The sequence below is a fragment of the Crocodylus porosus genome, unplaced genomic scaffold (genome assembly GCF_001723895.1).
Source record: "Crocodylus porosus isolate Cpor-Errol unplaced genomic scaffold, CroPor_comp1, whole genome shotgun sequence".
Taxonomy (NCBI): domain Eukaryota; kingdom Metazoa; phylum Chordata; order Crocodylia; family Crocodylidae; genus Crocodylus; species Crocodylus porosus.
The window spans coordinates 58,985,999-59,010,230 of NW_017728931.1; the positions used below are offsets into that span (position 1 = coordinate 58,985,999).

The 24,232-nt window shown below is 43.1% G+C and overlaps 1 protein-coding gene across 1 annotated transcript in view; it reads left to right on the forward strand.

The window, feature by feature from the left end:
- Nucleotides 1–24,232, forward strand: part of ANO4 (anoctamin 4) — a 207,776-nt gene that overhangs the window by 153,176 nt on the left and 30,368 nt on the right. Inside the window, exons 15-19 of the mRNA XM_019545137.1 lie at nucleotides 5,138–5,278; nucleotides 9,875–10,039; nucleotides 15,419–15,455; nucleotides 18,332–18,443; nucleotides 19,690–19,747. Of these exons, the coding sequence (XP_019400682.1) occupies nucleotides 5,138–5,278; nucleotides 9,875–10,039; nucleotides 15,419–15,455; nucleotides 18,332–18,443; nucleotides 19,690–19,747 (513 nt within the window). The remainder of the gene's footprint in view (nucleotides 1–5,137; nucleotides 5,279–9,874; nucleotides 10,040–15,418; nucleotides 15,456–18,331; nucleotides 18,444–19,689; nucleotides 19,748–24,232) is intronic.

Genomic DNA, 24,232 nt, shown 5'->3' on the forward strand with positions numbered 1-24,232 from the left:
CGATTTTTTTTTCTTTTTGATGTAATTTTCATCATGAAATTTGAAAATGAGATATTGCTAGCATGAGAAATTTTGTGTGACGGAACTCTCATTTTTGGCAAATTTCTCCCTGCAATTAACTGCAATTTTTTAAAAAAGTGTAGTTTTTTAAACAGAGACACATATAAGTAAGTAATGATTAGAAGTCTGGCCATTGCTAGAAAAATGTAAGTCAGTGAATTCCTGAATACTTTGATCTTTAAAGTCCCATTGAATTTTCATAAGGAAGGATTATCATATGACCACAGTATACTTTGCCTTTTTTAAGTTGCCAGCTTCAAGTAGACATTCTTTACTTCGTGATCAAAACTGTTCCACAGCACTTGAACAGCAGTTATACTTCAAATAGGTTTTCATGGCAGTTGTGGACAAAGCAAAGCCATTAAACAGTAGAATTGTTTTTATCTGCATCATGTGAAGAGCATAGGTATATTGAGGTTAATGTATGCTGGAGAAGAGCTGTGGGATGTTTGTGTAAGTAAAGTATGCTAGGGGGTGGGTGTTAGTTGAATTTTGCATGAGAGAGGGAGGAAGATGTTAGCTTCTCCTGGATTTACTAGTAAATCAGGTAGTAAAATGCTTTGAGGTCTTTTTGGATAAAACTGTGCACTGACTTTCCTCATTGCTACCACATACTCTCCTTTGAGATATTCCTGGACACAGTGGTGTCACTTGCATCATTCCTATGCAGATATTACATTTCAGTCTCTTTATTAGCTTCATACCCAGGTACTGCAGGAAAAACAGGAAACCATGTGATAATGTTCTAGAACAACCGTGCCCTACATTTTTCCTCCTCAGGCCAGATGGATGGTGCTTAGACCCTTTAGGGGCTAGAACTGGGGAGGAGGGAGCATGGCTAGGTCTGGTCTAGCTGAAACCAGCCACACAGGAGAGGAAGAGGGGATGGATCAGCCTCAATCAAGTTGCCTAGGGCTTGGGAATTTGGTAGCAAGAAAGTTGGCAGTATTTATTGCCACTGCTCCCACTCCATCGGTAGCCCTGCAGGCTGAATGCCATGGCTCTGTGGGTTGTGTTTGGCCTGTGGGCCAGAGGTTGATCACTCCTGTACTAGAATAGCAGGGTGTTATATTACCCTGCCTACCCAACCAGCCAGCCAGCATTTCAGAGGTTTAAGTTACACATTACATTTAGACGATACGAAATCTGTGGAATGTTAACCAGTGTTAAAGTTAGAACATGCTGTGAGCAGGAGCCCATTAAGGGTTAATACCATTTTTTGCCTATGCAACTCTGACTTGCCACTGTAAGGCAGTTGAGCAGAGGCATGGCAAGGAGCCAAGATACCTGTTTCTATCCCTGCTGTGGGTGGTTGTGTGTGGAGGGGGAAAGCAGTACATCCTAGGATGCTGGAAGACTGCAAATTGCTCATTTTATCTCTCTAAAGCAGACTGAAGTTACATAGGCTAGGTAGCACAGCCCACAGTTAACCCTCATCTAAAGTGGCATAACTTTGAAATACTCAAAGGACACTTAGCAGGAATTAACAAGCTTTAACATGCAGACACATTTTAAGTGCCCACAGTGTGGTCTAAGTATAACATGTAACCTCACCCAAAGAAAACTGATTCAAACACTTATTGTAGATTTTTTTTTCTCAGCAGAAGCAAAGAGCTGAGGTCAGGTAGTTTGTTTATTTTCTTGTGTACCACTGAATTATGTCTTTCTCTCATATCTTTACCACACCTGCATATTTCAGTTACATTAGTTTAATCATGGAAGTTAGAGCCAAAATGGTGCAGGAATTCCCAGTAAGTTCAGCTAAAGTTAGGAAGTGAGTAATGAATGACCATTATCCTCAGTTGTGGCAGATGTCTGGGAGCTACAAAGGTGGTCCTAAGCAACTTTGTGCTCCTTTGACCCTTGGTCACCTGTACAATGAATCAGTCCCACAGCACAGAAGCACCATCAAGGCTGTTACAATTTATGCTGACTGCTAACAGTCATAAGAGTTTATTACAGTGGCTAGGGATTACTGACAGTTTAATCCATGTTTGTTTTTCCTTGGCAGTACTCTCTACATCAGCCACAGGGGGAGGTGGAATAAAAGTTTTATTATGCTAATTATATGCTACTGGAAAATTCCCTACCTAGCTAAGGAGTGGCTGCACCACAAAACAGTTCTAGTGCATCTGAAGATGGGGCTATAGAGATACCACTGGAGTAAAAGTTGAATAAACACTGCAAATAGGGAATGTCTGCATGTGCAAATAAGCATGACTAAATTTAATGTGCATTAAGCTAATGCTCATTAAGCAATTTTTTTGCCAGGTGTCTACACATGCAGAGATTTGGGACTAAAGTTAGTGCACTTAGCACTGAAGTTAGTCCCAAGTCCCTCCAGTCCTGCTGTGTGCCCCTGTGGCCACTAGGGGGAGCTCCAGCCTCCAGCCACATGGATGCCAGTCCTTGGCAGCCATGTTGAAGCCAGCGCCAACTGCTAGTACCTGGAAGCACTGATTCCTACCCAGCCCTTTCCCTGCCTAGGAGTCCCATGCCCAGCAGAGGGGCAGCACACAACAGCTCCGTTCCTATGTACCTGCAGGCCAACCACTCTGCCGTGCTGCTGTCCAGCCAGTGGCACCCAGGTTCGGAGTGCATGGGGCTCCCAGACAACTGGGACAAGGGACTATCCATGCCCCTGCCCTCCCCACAGGGGGCCTCTCTGTGGAGGTGCCCTAGGGCTGCCCCCCATGTCACAGCTGTGCCCCAAGTGTGCCCCTGCTATGTGTGCCCCAGTCAGTGCTTGCATTTCTGCAGGCTGAGGGGTGCCTGAGCCACTATGCCCTGCTGATGATGATCCTCCTGCTGCCTCAAATATACCTGCACTCCTCGTTTGGGACCCTGAGCTACAATGATGTAGAGGGAAAGCCCATACTGCCCTGCAACCTCTGCCACCACCTGGAGGGCTACTTGTCACAGCACTACACATCCCTGCCCCACACTACTGAGGAGGAAATCACCGCCAGCATTGACGCCTTCCTCAGCATGTGAGAGGCCCATGCCCACCCAGCTGTAGAGACACAGACTGCTGAATAAAGTTCTGAACTGTGTCCTGCCTCTCTGCATGCTGTGGGTCGGGGAACCTGGGGCGAGGGGACTGTGGGTGGGCCAGGCATAGAGTGGGAGTGCCCTTCCCCAGTGTGGGACTTACCATGTGTCCAGGGTTGGCAGCTTGGCACAGGCCTCCCCATTGGTGATGGCATCTGACTGCACCTGGTGTCCATATCCTGCAATGTGCAGCAAGCTGGCACCCAGTCAGGGACCACCCCCAGGGAGGAGCTGGCACTGCTGACAGCTGGTGGGGATGTGGCTGGCCACTCCTCATGCAAGGGTCTGGGGCTGCACCAATGGCAAGACAGCTACTAGGCACAGCTCCCCAAGCTGCCAGTGCATGCAGCAGCTGAGGAAGAGGATGGGGCAGGGTGCTGAAGGCCTGAAGTCCCCTCCTCTGCTGACAGGAGGAGGGAGGGTGGGAGGGGGACTCAGGCAGGCCACCCCTGCTGGTGGCACTTGCAGGGGTGTGGCCTAGCTCCTGGGTTGCCAAAATGTAGGTTAGCTACTGCACAAAGGGCATGGACTTTGGGGCATGACCAAACTGATGATTCAAGTTTGTCACAGCCATCCTCTGTGCCCACAAGACCTTGACCATTACATAGCACTGCCACACCAGCTAAGAGTTCCTTTGATCCCACATCCTGCCCAACAGAGCTTCATAAATGTGGGTGTTCAAGCATCCACCCTGCATAAACTGCCTCTACACATCGGCACGGCCCCAGAATGCCACAAGGTTGTGCTCCTCATCCCGGGTCTAGTTGGAGACCCTGGTTGTTGGCACAGGCATGCTCACATGGGCAGGGCCAGGACTTAATGGGGAGGAGGGCGACAACATTGTCATCCCATGCTGGCTGTTTGGGCCTCTGTATGGCTGGCCTTGCATGGCCATCCATGGATAGCTGACAGCAGTGGTAAGCACAGGGGCACAGCCAGGGACTGGGAGACACACAGCAGAGACACTTCACCACAGGATATGCAAGTACAGGAGACAGCTGGGAGTGAGCAGTAGCAGGGAGCAGGTGCTGGTCCTGTTGGCAGAGACAGCCAGGCAACAGCCCTGCGGGGGGGGAATCTCAGGCTGGGTAAAAGGTACAGCAAGCTGCAGCTATTTGTAACACTCACCTGTGGCCAAACAGCAGCTCTGGATTGGGACAGGCCAGGCAGAGCTGGCTTTTATATGGCTTTTTTTTACAGCTGCTTTTATGGCCTATAGCTAGGGGCTGTCAGAGAGCAGCCCAGCTCTGGGGGAGGAGAGGTGGCCAGCCCCCTAGGCCAGTCCCCTAAAGTTAGTGCTGGATTGCATCTACACATGTGTTAATGAGCTTTAATTAATTATGCCTAAATTCAACATTTTTAATGCGTATTAAGGGCATGCATGTGTAGACACATGGCCTTAATGCACATTAAATTAGGCTGATGCGGATTAATGCATCTCAGGTGGACATGCCCATGGGGTGCCTGTAAAACACATTATAGTAATTTACCTTTGTAAGACATCCATATACTTAGTTTCTATAGAGAGTTAAGGTAAAGCAGAAGTTGACAAAATGCCTACTGTTTAAGGCTGACCCTGTATCCAGTATTGCCTGAGTTGCCTGAAATGTTGCAGAATTGCTTGCTAAAATGGGGAAGTCAAGCAAGAAATCTTGTCAGAACATGGGAAAAAGGATTCAATGTAATGTTGCTCAGGATCTATTGAGTTCCTACCCTCTTAGTATCAAAATCCCTGTATCATCAGGATGGTAGCATATCAAGGAGTGTCCTGTTGTCATTGTTGAAACAATGTTACATTTCAAATGGCCTTCTTTAAATGAGTAAGTAACAAAAAAAGTGTTACATTTTGCCGATGTAATGCTGTGAATGCAAATGTCCTTTTGTTTTGATTTACTATTTTCCTTTTTAAGGGTTAACTGGACTGGTGTATTTACTAGAATTGATTTTACAAAGAAAGCAATCTAAAGTTTCCTAGATACCCTCACATAACTGTACTATACATAAACACTGCTTATCTGTTCTGCAGGAAGAAATACGTCCCCAGTTTGAAGCCAAGTACTCCAAGAAAGAACGGATGAACCCCATATCTGGAAAGCCAGAGCCTTATCAAGCATTTGCAGACAAATGCAGCAGACTTATTGTTTCTGCATCTGGAATATTTTTTATGGTTTGTGAGATTTAATTTCTTTACAGATTGCTTGAAATACAGTCTTATATCTCTGTTGAGAACATGGGGATGCTAGATGAGATTGTTTGTCACATGTAGGAGCTTAAGATGCTTTTGCTGAAAGGCACTGAGAGACCCAAATTAAAAAGTGCTCTCAGGGCTTGTGGTTAGAGTCTTCAAGAGTCGTTGTTACGATGCATGACAGAGGTCTAGAGAAAGAAGTATTATTTTCATTGTTAACGGGAATTTACACAGTTCCCTCCAAACTGAGTGCTTTCTCCACAGTGCAAAGCTTAAAACAACAGTGATTTTTTTTGCCATGCTGCTGGGATGTGTTTGTTTTCTACTTCTTCTTGAAATGCTCACTGTAGCCTCTGAACTACTGAATCTATTACACACTGGCAGCCCACCAACAGCAATGTGTCTAAATCACAGTGGGTGTCATATTCTAGCCCTAGTGGGAATTAATGCTTTTCCAAGAGGTTTGAAAGCAGACTATAACAGCCTCAACATCTGTGATGATACAGGTAAGTGATCTAGACTAGAAAATTTCCATTTAAATTGAATGGGAGGTTTATTTCTGGGCAGCAAAGCAGAGTCTTAGGCTGGACAGGCAGAAGGAATATTAAATCAGGGATGCTCATTATGTATGATAGATGGGCAGAGAAAGGACCAAAGGATGGGCAACAGCTTTCAATAGCTAAGTTAATGACTTCAGGTACCAATTTTAGATTTTATTTGCTCGGCGTTGCCCTCCTGATGTCCTCTCTGCTTCACAATTGACTTTCTAAATATAACAAAACGAGCACCATTTTTTCCTCCCGTTTTCTCCACTGGGTGGAGAAAGCATTTTTTCCTCCTCCTGCTCCAAGCCAGTCTTTAACCTTTTTTCAGAGAGAGGCCTATATTCTGTCTTTCCAAATAGAATAGCCTGGCACTGTCCGCATCCTGCACAAAATAATCTCTGAAGTGATGTATCTGTCTTCCACAGGTGGGGAAGAGATTGGAAGGAAATCACCATTTTTATGTGAACAATCTTTCTATTGCTTTATAGTTGAGCTTCAGTAAAAAAAATGCATGAAACGGGGCTCTGCTAGTGTAAATTAATATACTAAAGTTTGTGGGGTAAAGCTGATTTACTGGTACCTCAGAGGAAATACCAATTCCTAATGTGTAGAAGAAATGGCCAAAGACCTTACTAAGTTAAAATCAACGTACTTTTGTCCTCTCTGGAAAGAATTAAGTCACAAAAATCTAGGGCTGCTCGGTACCTGAATGAGAACTTCAGCACTAGATTTTAAAGCACTTTAATATATATGCATTGAGTTTACTTTTGGTTTATTTGCGTAGCATTGTGAATTATATGCATTGAGTTTACTATATGGTTTACTTTTACTGAATGTATCCATTATATAAACCCTAAATATTAATGCTAATCCCTGAATTATTGTTTAGGGATGAGCAGTCATTACTTATGAGGAAGAGGGAAGAGACAGAGGTCTAGTTTTAAAATAAAAATCAGAGAATGATAATTTGATACATTGATTAGCCTAATTGCTAAAGGTGATATTGTAGCTTATGCTGTGTGATTTAAATATTAAACTCTCTCTCACAGCCATGGCCAAAGCTGTACTCCCCTTATGAATGTTCACTGTGTACTGTGTTTTAGTGGAGGTTAAGGTCCTTAGGCCATTTAGTCTGATGTACTGTATCTCACAGGCCATTATGTTTCACAGTTATCCCTACTGAGCTGCCCATTGTGGGCTACATAAAAGCATTTCAGTCCACAGGAGACTAAAATATATGCCACTGGTCAAAAATAAAAAGAAACTCAGGTGTCCATGGTGCTGACAGTAGGAGGGGACTGCTCAAGTGAGATAGGAGAATCCAATCTATTTTTCTAACAAAGGAATCATTTTGAAGTCTTTAATTTTCTTGCCCTTGAAAACTGACAGGAATCAATGTCAAGCTCTCCCTGTCAGTATTCATGAATGCTTATCACCGTGGTATCTAAACTCTGTACATGCACTAAAAACAAGATGAAGCAGAAAGCCTAACTTAGAATTATAGGTATGTTTCGGTTTTGTGATACAGGTGGATTACACTGGGTTGATAAAAATATACAAAGACTGGCATAAATACCCCAAATAGGGCATTTCTGAAGTCTCCGAATCTGAAATCTGTGTTCTAAAATTCTGGCCACATTCTAGTAGTCAGTTGGATTGAGCATACAATGTGCCCAATTGACTTTCCTTGTTAGAGTCCATTATTAAAGTAGCTTAGGTGCTGCAACGTGCAGCATTGTGGCACATCTATATATTAGGTCCTTGGTCCCTAGATTGGGAACCATAACATAATTCGTGCCTTTCCCTATAACAGTGTTGTTAGGTAGCCAGCCACAATGCTGAGTGGAGAAACTGCTTGATGCTATCCAGCAGGAAACATTGAGCATAGTGGATGTAGCTTATATCCCACCCTCTACCCTAGTATAGGTTCCTTATTCATGGCATCAGCAAAATACTGACCCTCCTAGTTTTGAATTGGACAAGGTACAGAGACCAAGAGCAGCATGAATCCTGACTACCAGTACCTACCTTTAATTATAAAGTAGGCTGGAGTGTGTAAAACACACACACACACACACACACACACACACACACTTAAATCCAATGTCTAAACACTTTAGTGGGATTTGGTGTATGGGTCCTTGCCCTACTCAAGTAAATCGTAGTTGATTCATCCCTTGGAAATTGTTCTTGAACAAAGACAGCTTAAATATTGTTCCTGAACTAAAATCCCTGAATCTGTGAGCATTAAACACATTTCTCCATATTTTTACTGTATAGTAGTACCCCAGAATGTACTAAAAAATTCTGAATTGAACAGAGGAATCCTTCAGGCAAAAGTAATGCTTTCCCATTTTATTTGTATGCATATAATAATAGTTGTAGGTTGGGGTCAGCAAAATAGTTTTAGCTTCAATTTTTACAATGAACAGTTTTTAATTTAATTTAATTAATATTAAAAATGAAGTCACAATACCTTTTTACTATTAGAATAATATTATTCAGGTTGCTGTGACTCCTGACTGCTGACACTCTTCTCATAGTTCTTATTAGGACCAATTGGCTCTCTTATTGGAGCCAGTACTGAGCCCACTTATTGGAACATGCTCCCATCCTATATACACACTTCTCCTCCAATCCTAGAGCTGTCCAGCCTCAAGCCAGTCTCAGTGTAAACCAGAACAATGTCAAAGTTGTCCTGGTTTACTTTGCCTGTCCATCCTTTCTAATAAGCAGCAATCATCAGAGGATAGAGCTTTCTGAGCCATATTCCTTTTTCCTGTGTTCTGGATCCAGGCAGGAGGTGATAAAAAAGTTTCTAACAGATCTCTACTCCACATACAACTTTACTCATCAAAAGGCAGTCCTCTACTAACTAAGGAAGTAGAGTGACTTTAGTGTTGCTCTGTGCCACCAGAGTATCAGCAAGGAATCAGATGATCTGGCCTTATATGCTCGCACAGATTTTAAGCTTCTCTTTTTCGGGTTTCTTTATACTTGGATTATGCCATCCTTTGAGAAATCAGTTCTGTAATAAAGAATGTAAACATGACTTGATTAGCATGAAATGTCCTCAGAAAAGATTCAGTTGTATTTTCTAATTGGCTATCACAAAGTGGTCAGGTTTAACTACACACTCATGGTCTGCTAACACACCTGGATATTCTTAATATATGTTTGGCTGCTACTGAAGACATAATGGCATAGCTAAATTATAATGTAGACTGAAGACTGAATCACCCATGTTAATTCCCAAATGTTTGACCCCCCTCCCCCCTAAGTGACCAGTTCAAATATGATAAAAACTTTGGTTAATTGCTATTTAATGCTCAGGTTTTGCATGTGCTGATTTAGTGGTCTCAGCTCTAATGCAATGTTCCCACAGTATAATTACAATTTTTGTTGAAAGTCTCCTCTGGGAGGATATTACCAATGAGACTGGATCCATTACCATCCCTCTGAAGCCAACACAACATATGGGAATGAGTGTGAGCATCATGTCTAGCCACTTTTGAATCCCCAGCCTGAATGACAAGGTTCTCATATTCAGGCAGGTCTACAAGGGACAGCCTTTGGCAGATGTCTGAAGTAATGCACAATCTCATGCCTCTAACCACCTCTGAGGAGAACATCAGCATAAAACCCGATGCACTATTTAAACACTCAAGTTTGATGCATAAGTCTCATACTGCCTGCCTATAGAGAAGTGAGTTTTCATCCAAATAAAGAAAACTTTAGAGGTGAAGAACCAGCAACTTTCAGTGGCATAAAACATTTGTATTTTCAAGAAATTGTTTAAATTTAGACATTATTTTGATCAGGTAATAAACATATTTTATGTTACAGGAAGTGGATCAGAAATCAGAGATATTATTTCTGGTAAAACTTTTCTCTGAAAAACAGATTGATGTAGTTTCACACCTATCAGTGTGTTTTCAGATTGTTATAGTCTTGAGAATTTCTGGAAGAAATTCCAGTTCTGAGGAAGCTTGGGATTTCTTACTTGGTTGTTTTTTTCCCCCCTCTTTAGATCTGTGTGGTGATTGCTGCTGTTTTTGGCATTGTTATTTACCGTGTTGTGACTGTCAGCACTTTTGCTGCCTTTAAGTGGGCTTTAATCAGGAATAACTCTCAGGTTGCAACTACAGGGACTGCAGTGTGCATCAACTTTTCCATCATCATGCTACTGAATGTGGTAAGTAATACTAAGGAGAACTAACCAGGATCTCAAGTAAACCACCTGCAGGTGCTTGATCCATATATGTCCCAGTCTGCAGGCTTCTGAATGTATTCCTGAATGAATTCCTGCCAACTTGAATAGGAATTCAGTGCACTCCACACCTAAGTGTCCACTCTGTTTGTGTTATTAGCTTACGTGAAAATATTTAAAAGTTATACTTCTGTAAAGAGGCATATTCATTCTAGTTGCTGGGACAGTGGATTTTGGAAGCCAGTCTTGGCAGGCAGGTGAAAATTCAAATGAGTGTCCCAGGTGCAAGGCGCAAAGGCAAAGAGGCAGGAGCTGTGAAATAGGAAGCCCTAGCGGACAGCTAAATTACCCATTAATACCAATAGTTACTGATTGTTAACACCTGTGAAGTAAAGAACAATAGGTCATTGATGGACTGTTGACTCCCTGCAGCCTGCAGGAGGGGGCAGTGTCCCAGATTTCACATTGTCCCATATGGTCACCCTACTTAAATGTGCTTTAGTGGGAAGAGGAAGAGAATGTTTCTTTTTTCTTTCTAAATAAAGTGATCAAAGTCAGTTCTTGCTTATATCAGAACAAGCATTTCCACCCTACATGTGAAAGCACTCTAAAAAAATGTATACTTCATAAGGAGAGGGTAAGATTGGTTGAGTAGGTTTGAATTCATCAGTTACTTCTAGCCTTCACAAGATCACAGTTAGATGTTCTCAACTACTACATTCTAAGAAAGGAGACTTATGGGATGGGAGGGAGGGGGAGGAGACTGACTTTCAATTACATGTAAACTGATTTGAACCCAGTCATTTAGTAAAGGAAAACATTGCCTTGATAAAAGGCCCAGTGAAAAAGATCAGAATGAGGAGTAGAGGGGGAAGGTGAGGGCATGAGCCTCAGATGTTAAATATGTCTTCTGACATCTGCTTTTGGCCAGAAGATGGTTTCCGTTTCTTTCTGATGAGGATTTTGCTGTTATCTCTGTCTTTGTCTCCTGGAGTTTATGTTATTGCAATACATTTTATAGAGGCTACCTGCTCAAACCCTTCAGAAATTGCAGCTATTGCAAAATGTTTTGATCTACTTAGTCTGTACTGTTGAAAGCATGCTATTCTTCCATGAGTGGCACTCTCTATCCAGTTGATTTTTGGCAGAAACTTAAGATATAAATTCTGAGCAATGGATTTCTAAGTGCTGGCTACTCCGCAAACAATTCATAAAAATTTGCAGTCACCTGAGATATTAAAGAGAACTCTTCAAGACTTACAGGAATTCACTTATTTTGTGTACCCATAACTAGGCTGAAGAAATTGTAAGATATGTCCACCATCCCATGTGTTTTCTGAGGGAGAGAAGGAGAATGATGACTAAAAGATTGGAAAGAGGGGTAGTATGAGGGAGCAAAGGGCATTATTGAACTGGAAAGCTGTTTTGAGAACTTTTAAGGGTATTTTTATGGGGGTGGGGAAAGAGGGGCAGTTAAGATTATGAGTCCAATCCTATTCCACATATTAGATGCCTCAGTGGACTGTGCTGTGCTGACCCAGCCCATGATGTCTCACTAAAACTCCCTAAGTGCCCCTCCAGATAAAATAATTGCCCACCCCTGTTTTAGAGGGAACTTAAGCTATTAAATTTATTTTTTAGGGTAGAAACAGATGTTGCATTTGTGTTGCCATAAAAATTGTTATGGCACAAATGCCAAGCAAATGGGCATCCCTACCTTTGGTCATGTCACATTAATGGAGCCACAAAAGGTATTAATACATTCTGCCACTTTATTATGACCAATTTCTATTTGTTCTGTGGCAGGAGAGTGCAGGCAGTTTGGAGCCCTGGAGCTGCCTACACTCTCCAGCTACCCTGGGCAGGTGCTCTGGGTGCTTGAGGAGCCCCATCCTGTGCACTTGCCTAGTGTTCCCTACTTACAGAGATGCCCCAGGCATGTCTCTGAAAGCAAGGAAAGCTTGCATCAGTCCTGGCATGGAGGTACAGGATGTAGAGAATCCAAAGCACCATATGTCTCCATGCTCAGACCCATTCTGACCAGCATGGAGGCATGGAGTGCCAAGGACAGCCAGCCATGCCCCAGCCATGCCCCATCCCCACACTCAGCCATGCTTCATGTAGCGCGGCATGGATCAGCACAGGTCCCAGTGTGGGGCTCCAGGAAGTTCCCAGCTCCAACACTACTCCATAACACCCCATGCCAGGACCTGCACTGGCCTGTGCCTTTTTGTAAAGCACAGGTCAGTGGGGTCCTGACAAGGAGGCACAAAGAACCCCGGGAGCTGGGGGAATCCTGGGGCCCAGTCCCTCCATGCCAGGACCCATGCTGACCAGTGCCTCTGGGTTGGCATGGGACTTGGCTCAGTTCCAGAATGGAGGCACAGAGCCCCAGGAAGTCCCTAGCACCTGCACTACCCCATGCCTCTTGCCAGGACTCTGGCCAACCTGTGCTTCATGCAGATTTATGGGTCAGGGTAGACTGCAGCACAAGGTGGTGTGAAGCCATACAGGAGCTAGGTAATCCCCAGTGCTTCCACATAGGGATCTACACAGACTTGTGCCTCTTCCTGAATCATGGGTCCTGGTGTGAGCAATGCAGGATCCCTGGTACCCTGCATCTCCTGGCTAGGACCTGTGCTAGCCTGTGCTTCAGGTGGAGGCATAAGTCAGTGTGGGTTCCTATGTAAGGCACAGGTCAGTGCAGGACCTGACATGGAGCAGCAAGGGACACAGAGAATCTCCAGGCAGGGGGAGCATATTGCCCCTAGTCCCGTTATCAGGCAAAGGGCCTAGTGTTGGACAAGGAGGTCATTTGTAGACATGCTCACCATTTTCTAAACCATGTTAACTGATCACATCACACAGTTTGAATCAAATTTCAATTCAAATTAAGGGTTAACAGATGATCATTGACCATCACGGCAGGAGGCACTGGCTGTACACAGTCTATACACTTGACAGCCCCTTAACAGGCCCAATTTGTAGCCTCTGTGTGGGAGTGTATGCCCAATTAGGAGGCAATAATAAGCCTCTGTAAGCACTGCTACTTTGTTGCAAACCTACTAGCAATTTATCTAAAGTGCTGTTCCAGAAGCTGTAATGGGTACAATTGACCTGATGTTGTTGGCACATCTGACTTTGTAAAGGTTTTGTACCTCATAGCCGCTGTTGTGTTCCAAAAACCCAAATGAGTTTTTCCTGCTGGGACTGATATTTGCAGTATTTATCTGAGTTCCTAAGGACTGTTTTCCCTAAAAGCAAGTGCCATATATACATGTTAATTAATACAGTTTTAACTGCCTGTTTTGGACTGCCCTAGTCTGCATTAACTTTAATCATCATTCAGTGAGGATTAATTAATTAGGACTAGAGCAAATTGTAATTTGGACTATAGATGGCCACATGTATATTGTGATGGCTATAGTCCAGATTAAACCTAGAAAAACATTATGGCTATACAAAGCTGGAGTCATGTGTGTCTCCCAGTAAAGTGGATCAGCTGTGGTGGTCATGTCCCACCACAGATGATCCGCTTTTATTTGGTGATGTGTGTTTCTACCCTTACTTTCTACTTTGGGGAGAATAAAAAACTAATGGACATGTCCTAAAATAACTTAAGGCAGTGAAACAGTTGAATCTGCTACTAGATGTAAAATGAGAAAAATGAAGAAAGGCAGCAGAGAGATTATTAATATAAACAGAACTTGAGGTGAGAAAACACGATAGTGTTTATAGCAGTGTGGGAATAGCTGCAAGGCAGCATGAACTGCAGTCAAAGATTCTAATACAGCTTTACAACCTGTCAAAGAATAAGCATCAGGGGAAAACTCTGAATTGCAAGTAACTTTTAGGTAGGATATTCCAAAAGCTGGAAGGATAATGCAATTATTCACATTAATTACAAGGTTAGATGACCTTCAGATCTAATGTGTCCCAGATAATTATGCAGCCTGAACTGACAGCAGTCACTAGCTTTATCTTACATAATAAATCCTGTTAATATCAATAATACTGTGCATAGAAAATATGAATGCTGAATAAAATGTGATTGTAAGTGGAGCCCTTGGGATTAGTAGTGATGAACTGCAGCAGCAGATAATCAGATCCAAGCCCTGTTAACAGAATCTCAAACACTGTCTGACTGATCTGGGAGGAATAACAATGAAACATAATCTTGATACACAGGCATGCAGGTCATTGTGGACTTATAAAAGGGCATATTCAATACTAAGATCAGTGTATAACCCACGCATTTATCATGCTCCATATAGAGATGCTTTTAAAGCTGGACAAGGGATCAGTTTTTGAATTACATGAAACAAGAATTAAAATTACCACTTGAATTCAGAAAGCTCTTGAAAGGGAGGAGTGTCATTAATAGCTATGATAGTGTTTGGGAGGAGTAATGTTTCTAAGCAGTAGGTTTATAACTGACTACATTTCATTAACCTTTGGTGAAGTCAGTTGACATGAAAAACCCACAATGGGTACACACAAGACCCAAACCTGAAAGGTGGTAAACCCTTCTAAGAGTTGAAGAGTATTCTCAACTCCCATCAATGTCAAAAGGCATTTAGTATACTTATTGACTTGAAATCTCTGGCCTCACATAGTCTCTTGAGGCCTAAAAATATGGTGTTTTGGTTTTAGGATAACAATGAATATTATGCATATTTGTAGTGCTATTCAAAAGTAAATAAATGCATAAACCAAGATTTATTAATAAAATAAATTAACAATTAATTGGAGAAGTCTGAAAAGGAGTCCTAGTACCATAGGCAAGTGTCACTTTGAATTCTGAAAACTTCAATGGTTCTGAATAGCCAAATACATTTTTGTGATAGTGAAGAAGAAAGGATTTGTTTGCGCTCCCCTGCCTCCCCAGTGACCTTTTCCTTGACCAAAAAGAAAAAAACAAGGTCTACTTTTCTTCAGATTAATTTTCTTGACAGTCAAGTTTTCCCCAGTTTTCTGTGTCTCCCCATAATTAAACAACCTTTTTCAGCCCAAAGTCATTGCTAAATTTTTTATTCAAATTCATGCACTTCTTCATTTCAATATAATGGCTTTATAAACTACTTAAGCTTCCTGTACTGCACCTGTAATGAGGGAAGAAGCAGGGGAGGGAGAGGGGAAATGATGCCTCTCTTTTGTAAACCACTTCTGTGGCTGAAAAATCCTAAGAACTAAATATTATTTATCTTCATATTTTGATCACATAATTGTAATGTCACAAACATTATGGGAATATCAGCTTTTAAAATGCAGTAACAATTATTCTTCCTCAAAATATATGTCTATGTTTTTAATGAGGTCTAAATGACTTGTTCACATATTAAGAGGTTTTCTCATTTGTTGCAGCTGTATGAAAAAGTTGCTCTTTTACTGACAAATTTAGGTAAGTGGTGATAAATCTGAAATTGAACAATATTGCATTGGTCAGTTTTTTGTTTGTTTATACTTCAACTGCCAGCCAGCGCGCTATTCTAAATGGGGAGAGTGAAATCCTGGCCTTCTTGAAGCCAGTGGATATTTACCACTGACTTCACAGAGGCCAAGATCTCACCTTGAACAATTATCTCTGTCAAATCAAAAAAAGACCACCTTGGTTAATCTAATGCAGGACTATCTAGCTTCTAGATCTAGACAGCAGAGGGACGCAAGAAGCGTGGTCTACAGGCCCAGGGGGCCACCACTCATCAGCCTCACTCCCTCACACCATGTGCACAGCCCGACTTACTCCCACTACACAGCACCCCGATCCCAGCTACATGTGCTATGTGGGCAGCCTGCCCTGCCACGCACATAGCACCCATATCCCCCTTCTCGGCTGTGCGCATTATGCAGCGGGGACATCCTGCCTCTCTTCTTTGCTGTGCACAGAGTGTGCAGCCCAGCACCCTCCCCTACCATGTGTGCATTATGGGCAACCTGATCCTTTCCTGCTGTGCTGTCCTCCCCTCAGAAGCAGGGGTAGGAACCAGAAGCCAAAGGAGGAAGAGAGGACCCAGTCAAAGTCCCCAGCCACCTCCACTGTGAGAGCAATGGGTAGAGTCGTGGTTGGGTGGGAGCTTGCAGGCCACATGTCAACTCCTCTCCAGTTGGACGGCCCTGATCTGATGCATGTTATTTAAATAATATGCTGTGTTTTAAGATTACATCTTTTTCAAAAGTCATTTTCATCTGAGTTCTGGCTTTCCATCGGCATTGACCCTGTGCTTGTGAAATGCATGAATGTAATCTTTTTTATATTAGATGAAGGCTAGTGAGCTATTTTGTTTATGGTGGACTTCTTGGCAGTTATTGAAACAATCATGGGGGGGAGGGTAGTTTTAGGTAGCTAGGAAATATTGCTAGGACTGGGTTGGCTCTTTGGTAGTTCTGGTCCTGCTTGAAAGATCAGAGTCAAAATGTGACAGTAGATAATTACTCCTATTCCCTGAGGGATCTGAAGTCCAGTTTGTTCCCCATGTTGCTTGAGGGGTATATTGCTGTCGGCAATCTCATGATTCTCAGTTATGCATTTTGTGCTACATGGACCCTGTGGGTTTAGCCTTGGTTCTGTCAGGAATGCCTGACTCATATTGCTGGGTGAATTGAATTAGAACTGCCTCGTCCATAGTCCCAGAAAGATGGAAGGGGCTTCATTTGTACATAGTAGGTATATTTCACAAGATGATCTGTTTTTCCTTTGAGACATCTCAGATTGATGGTATGCAGTTGAATGTTGAAAGTCAGTTGGCATTATTTTTGACCATGCCAGATGTAACTTAGAAATGCAGTTTTCAGCAATGCAGTTGCTCTAGGATTATGCCTTTAGATATATATACAGGCATAATATATATATATTTATTAACAACATGGTAACAGCAATAAATGCTGTTATGACCTTGAGACCCAATTATTGAAATTCCCTTTTTTGCTGGGGTATCAGTTAGGATGATCAGCTGTTTGCAGCTTCCTCAGATTGCTTGCTCATGGGTTTAAGCCAGGCTTGTCCAACATATAGCCTGCGGGCTGCCATGCGGCCCACCACACCATTTTCTGAGGCCCGAGGTGCTGCAATGGGAAACGACAGTAAATACTGTCCTTCAGCAGCTTCCTGATGGTGGGGGGAGTGTCCTTTGGCCAGCCCACTGGGTGATAAAAAGTTCATGATCCGGCCCCACATTCGAAAAGGTTGGAAATCCTTAGCTTAAACAGTCCTGGTCATATCCAGCTTTACTTTGTATTCTTCACATTGTCTGCTAGTAAAGTGGTGGGATCAGCTAAAATTGACCTGATTGGTGCAAACATCTCTGAATGAGGCTGGGAATTAGTTATATCCAAGACTTTATTTTTCCATCCCTACATTTTTGTACTCTCACATGCTGCTTTAGAGGTTCCACCCACCCACTTGCCTGAAGTCAGTAGGCAACTGAGTTTTTGCTGTGTTTTCATAGGGGTTGCTTTAGAAATATTACTATTGCTGCTCCCACCGAGAGTACTCCTGTTGAAATCAGTGGAGCTACTCTCACTACTAGGCACTTTGGCCACTGGTAAGAGTTCGTAAGATTGGGCCACGTGCGTAGCATAGCACAAGTGCTGAAGCACTGTACTATAGTTTTGACAATATATCAAAATGGAAGTAAAGACTACTTCTCACTTTCCCATTTTCCTTTCTTAGTCACCTGTTTCAGAACATCTTTAAGTCTTAGATTGCAAAATCTCTGGGGCATGGCTGCATTTTTATTAGTAGCTTATACAGTGGTAACTTTTTTTAGTCCCTATGTAGATTCCGTAAGTGCTATCACATTAAAAATAATAATAATTGTTTTTAAAAAGCCATGAAGAAAGTGTTTGTTTCAGGTCAGTGTGAAGTCTGTGTGAAACTGGGGGTTTTCCGGCTGCATATTCAGGTACATTCTACAAATCTAATTCTGCCAGATCGCAGAAATGGAAACAGCAGAAAAGACCAAACCTTTGCAGGATCGCTGGGTGACATGTACTCTGCATCTCAATAAAGGAAACTGAATGTACTCGTTTCCTCTAGCCAACTGGCATATCATGTCCTGTGAAGTTGCCTGGCCAGAGATAAAATATCAAACAAAATATGTAAGAGTTTTTACAAGCCACCTCACTGTGGGTTACTTTTAGCTGTCAGTTTATAAACAGAGATCAGGAGAGAAAATTACAAATATACTATCAACTTTGAAAGATCCCTGCAGTCTTTCAGCCCAGTAAAGCTGTTAATATAATTAAAACCTCTCAAAAGTCTGGTCTCTTTATTCACAGAGCAGCCTCGTACTGAGTCGGAGTGGGAGAACAGCTTCACTTTGAAAATGTTTCTTTTCCAGTTTGTTAATCTGAACAGTTCTACCTTTTATATAGCATTCTTCCTCGGAAGGTAAGAACTAACACTGGTTAGCTCTTTGTGCTTGGAGCAGAGAGGAAATATGATATTGCCATTAATAAAACAAAATGGGGACATGTGGTCATACCTGGCCAAATGCAAAGTCCATCTTCATAAAGCAGAAAAAGGTTTAATTTAGATTTTCTTTTTAAAAGGTTAGAAACAGAATATTCAGTTCATCCCATAACATCACATTCTGTTAACGCTAACTCCTAAAAATTCCACTGCAGAGATGGATATATTTGCTAATAAGCTATTTGCAGGTCACTTTGCCCTGGTTTTTATTTGTATAATGTTTACAGATAAGAGAAAAACTTAATATGTTATCCTTGCTTTTCTGTTCCCTGAATAATATATAACTTTTGCTTCACTTGATCTACAATTTGGCCAGTTTTCAGCAAATCAAAAACTAGTGTAAGTGATGGCATTTGTTTTTTCTGCACACAATAAGGGAAATGTTTGCATGGCTCCTGTTTGTTTTCCATACAAAACAGATAGGGATCTGAGTAGATATGGATTATCCATTAGTATGAGTTGTTTACATCCAGAAACTTGCAGGAAGGTATGGTAGGCCTTCATGAAAAATGTGCTCTCCTGGTAAAAACTTATGTTGTCACTGGATTCCCAAGAAGTGTGATGCCAAACAGAAGCATAACTAGACAGTCCTGTGTCCCGGGTAGCAGTAGTGCATGGGGCAATGGCTGCAACCAGGCTGCTGGCAACATCAATGTGGCCAGGTCACCAGTAGTGTTGGCTGCATTTTTTGAGCTCCTGCCTAAGTCAGCATCTGGTGCTGATGCTTTGGTCACCCTTCCCTGTGCCCCCAGCCCCTTCCTTATTTATGCTACTGATTAAATTTGCCACTTGAGTGTAAGGGAGTGGACCAGGCAGTGGTTTGTATCTCATGCTGTCTTTCCAGACAGGAATAATGCTTTCAGGAGCTTCTGAACCCTAATTTTACTCAGTTTTGGTATTTTGCTTTCTCTAGATGCTGATTGTCAACAGAATATCATGTATTAGAAAATCAACAACTACATAAAACTACAGTGAAAATATGCTTGGCTTTTAATATGTATTGTGTTCAGAATCCTTCATGTCTTTCTGCATAATGACTTCTTTGATACTTAAATAAATCCTATTTGGGGACAACAGAGTTAAAATGGCTCTGCTGCACTCTTTTTCTAATATGGTGAGTGCAGACTGTATGTAAAATAACTGATATGTGCTTTTTCTGTTGAAGATTCACAGGACACCCTGGTGCCTACTTGAGGCTGATAAACAAGTGGAGACTGGAAGAGGTGAGTATTTTATAACTATTATACTGTTCGGAGCAAATTCATTGATGCAGCACCTCTCTCACATGACTGAATAGCAAGGGCAGACTCTGAGTAATTTGAATATATTCCTCGATTACCATTTGCTCTTTAACTCAAACCCATGGGTACAATTCCTAAACACCTGATTCAAAAACATTTCCATGTTGACAATAGTAGCTTTTTTAATGCTCAGCTATTAGGTTCTGTTTATTATATTTGGCTGACAGTAACAAGTAGCCTAGGCTGGATTTTTTTTTTAATTAAAAGAATAATGATATCCTTGTGCACCAAATTCAGACATGAATTTTGTGATTTTCTCATTCTAATCTCTTTATAATCAGATTTTGTAGTCTTCATGGTTAGGGTCCTCAAATTTTAGAATGAACAAATCAATTTGAAAATCACACAAAACAATTAAATGAGCTTCCCAATTGGTCTGATAGAATGGCATTTAACAATTATAACATCTGAAGAATTGGATGAGCAATAAAATGTTCATTTCAGAAATTGCTCAGGTGTCAGTCATGTTCTTGCAAATCTATTCATCATTCAAAACCAGCTGACAAATGTTGTAAATAAACAATTGGCAGCCTCTGCATGACTCAGAAAGCATGTAATGTTGATATTTGGATACTGAAGTCCAATGGTTTTGTTCCTGTTTTTGGACTGAGTTACCAAAACGTTTTCACTAATGATTGAGCAGCAAACAGAGAACAATGAGTTGCATGCTGCCAGAAAGCACTGATACTTCCTTATTCATAATCCTTGCATAAGTACTAAAGAGGGCTTCTAAATATTTGTGGCTGGTAAATATCAAAATCAGCATAGAATGCCCTTAGCCCTGCTTTAGTTAATAGCCTGGTGAGTTGGGCATTACCCTCTGAAATAGGAGATGCAGGTTCAAATCCCCTCAGGGTAAAGTGGGCTTAGAATCCAGGTATCCCATTTTCTGAGCAAGCGCCTTAAGCCATGTGTAGATGAAACAAGAGGCATGTGTGCACAACACTTTAAAGTGGGTTAAATGCTTTTGCACCACTTTAATGGTGTTGGTGTTTGCATGCGTTGGCGGCGTATTGTGCAGTAATTTCAGCCGCTGTAGCAAATTTGGTGGCATAATGTGCCTTAAATGACTTGGGGTGCAGCAAACTAAAACTCTGAGTTTTAGTTTGCTGCTCCTACAGCCACAGAGCAAAGGAGCTCTGCAGGAAGCCCAGCAGGCAGCCTGGCAGCAGCTCAGGAAGGCAAGCTGCGCCCAAGAAAAAAAAAATGCCGTAAGCCTGATTTTTTTTTTTCCTTCTTCCCCTGGAGCCTGCCTGCCTGCATGAGCTGCACAGGGACCCAGTGCTTCCCTCCATGGCTGCAGTGTCCCCCGGGACCACCCAAGCCAGGTGCCTGTGGGTGGGGGCCACCTGAGGTGGGGGGCCACCGCTGCTGCAGAGGGAAGCTCCCTTACAACCTAGGGAGCACTCTGCCTGCCAGCAGCTTGCCCTCCTCTCCCCACTGCTGGAGAGGCAGGTGAATCCGGGTGTGTGCATGACACAGGGGTTTAAACCCGCCACTTCAATTTAGGACCCCTCCTTTGTCACACACCCTTAACTATTAGCTAATTTGGGTAAAAGGTGGGCACCACCACCTTATGTCGAAATCAATGCTGCCTCCTCTCAGGTTAGATACCTTGTTAGACATCCACTCTGAGTGAACTGGACACCAGTAGGATGCCTCCACTCTTAATGAGTCCTCTTAATGAGTCTGATCAAGCTGGCTGGGAATGTATAAAGCTGCCCATAACTCTGTTCATTATGGCTGCAGATAGAAGTGCTGCTCCCAGCTGTAACTCAGGATGTTTTTTGCAAAGTGCTCTGAGTTACAGCATTACCCCAGACCAAACAGGAGTTCACTGCTGGTTCCAGGGGGGAGGGGAATCTAGCTGGGGCTGGGAGCCTGCAGCCAGGTTCCCATAGCAATGCCACAGCTCTCTGCCGGGGGGGAAAGGCAGCAGAGGGAGCTCGTTCTTGGGGCTCCCCAGGCAGCGCTGAAGGATGGAGTGGGTGAATTGGAGCCCCTTCACCTCCAAGGACTATAGAAAATTTTGCTCCAAGGAAGGGGGGGGGGCTCCAAAGAGGGAGTACTCCAGTTCACCAACCCCACCCCAAAAACCCAAGACATAACTCCCTCCACTCCCTTTCCCGCCTCCCATTCTGAAAACAGCCACAAGCTGAAGGTTGCACACACACGTTACAGAAGATGCTACCTTTTTAAATGTCTGTATCAGATACCTCATGCAGTGAGGAGTCAGATTTTCACCCAATTGGCCATTTTTTAAGCTGTTTGGAGCCATGCACTTGTGTTTGGTCACAGCTATAAACTGCTTTCTGTGGCTAAATAAGGCAAACATTGTCACTTCTGTCTGCACCCTGAGAGAATGGGGAACATATGTGCATCTCCTGCAGGAGAATATGATTGCCTCATAAAGCACACTAGGCTGCCGATTGAGAAACAGGAGACTTGAGTGTCTTAAAGTTGGAAGGAAATTTCTTTCCTGAGTCTTAAGGTGTAGGTTTGAGGTCTAAGATCCATAGCCAGATTCCTACTTATCCCAAAGCTAAATTAATGTCTGACTGACCCTGTCAAAATAGAAAGATGGTGTTACACCAAATGAAAGATTATCTGTTTTCTGTAGCTTATTGACCCAAAGACGGGTTAAAATTAAGTCAATAGAGAAAAAAATCTGTAGCAGAATCTCAAATTTGTACACTGAAAAACAATTCACATCCTAAATTCACTACACATGTTGTTGCATTTCATCACTATTCTCAAGCTTTTTTTTGCTTTTTTTCAATGTTTACCTTTGTAACAATTACTATTCTAGCCTGTTCGTAATGCACGATATTCAGTAACATGGCTTTGATTGCATGGTTTGGCTCAGGATGGTCGATGATGTAAAAGGTCAGTGGGTAGTTAGGAAGCAATGCTAATCAGTGTGATGAGCTTTTATGACATTTTACTTTGTATAAGAACTGATTACAGCCAGTCAGTTTATACCAGTTTACACCAGGTAGTTGAACATCCAGCCCAGTCCAAATTTAAGTGATTTCAAAATTAGGGTGCACAGGAAGGGAAATGGAGAATCAGGAATTTGCTCAGTGTTTTAAGTATCTCCTAATGATCGAGTTTCTTGATGTTAAACTGTGTGGCAAATATGGGAAATATGTACGGTAAATATGCCCTAACTATGAAATATTAGGCAGAATTTTTCTCCTCATTCTATAGACCAGGGATGAGCCACCTGCAGCACACATACCCCAAGTGGCACAGTTAGCCTCCATGGGTGCATCCACACATGCAAGCACGTGCACTTGCAGCAACTCAAATAGAAGTGGTGTAAATCTGAGCCGGGGCTTTTTGCCCCAGCACACATGCTTGGACATGCACTTTGTTGAGGAGCAAATTGTGCCACTTGGGGCAAAATAACTCTGCCTGGCTCCTCCCAGATCTGCAGCCAGGGGGAGCTAGAACCCAGGGCCAGTACCTGTGCTGTCCCCAGCAATATAAAAAGCTGCCCTGTCCTGGCCCCAGCAGTACAAAAAGCTGCCCTGGCAAATAGCTTAGGGCTACTCACTCTCAGGAGCTTCTGGAGCCCAGCCAATTGGTACCTGAGGACACTACCCCTCATGCCAGCTGAACTGCTGAAGCAGCCCTGAGAGTTCCCTGCACCCTCTACTCACTGCAGCAGTCTGGCAGTGGGGGCTGCTGCCTGGCTGTGACCTGCAGCGCACCTGCCAGACCAGGATGAGGCATCTGCCCCTCTGGGCCAGCTGCCAGTGGGTTGTGGCTGCAGGGTTGGCCTCTGTGTGGCACTACTGCCATGTGTGCCCCCTGCCTGGCCACCTGGGCAACTATCATCCGGAAGATGTGCTGGGTGTGGTGGCCTGCTTTGTACTGTCAAAGCATGTCCTCCTGGCCCCATTTGGCCAGGAGGTCAGCCACAGCCAGCTGGGTCCAAGCTGCCAGCTCTGAGCAGGCAGGGTCCTGTCACTGGCCTCCTTAGCAGGAATTCTGGTGTTCCCCATTGGAAAATGAAAAATCCCTGATAAAAAAAAATCCCCAAATCACTCTCTAAAATGCCCTCAAATCCATGTTCCTTCACAAGAAAAACAAAAGACCACTATAAAGAGAGAGAGTGAGAGGCAGAGAGACAGTGATCAGTTGGGCAATGTTTTATTGATATATCTACAGTGTTAAAGCACTGGCTGTTGGGGGCTATGGCCACATAGGGGTTACGGCTCCCTAACAGGGGCCAAATGGCCCCCACAAGGGCTACCACCCCCTCTGCAAGGCCCACATGCCCCAACCCAGCCCCCCAACTGCTGCCCTACCTGGTCCCGCCAACTGCTGCAGCCACCAAATGGCTGCCCCAGCTCCACCCCTTCACTCCCCCAGACTCCCCAGTGGCTTTCCTGCGTGGCC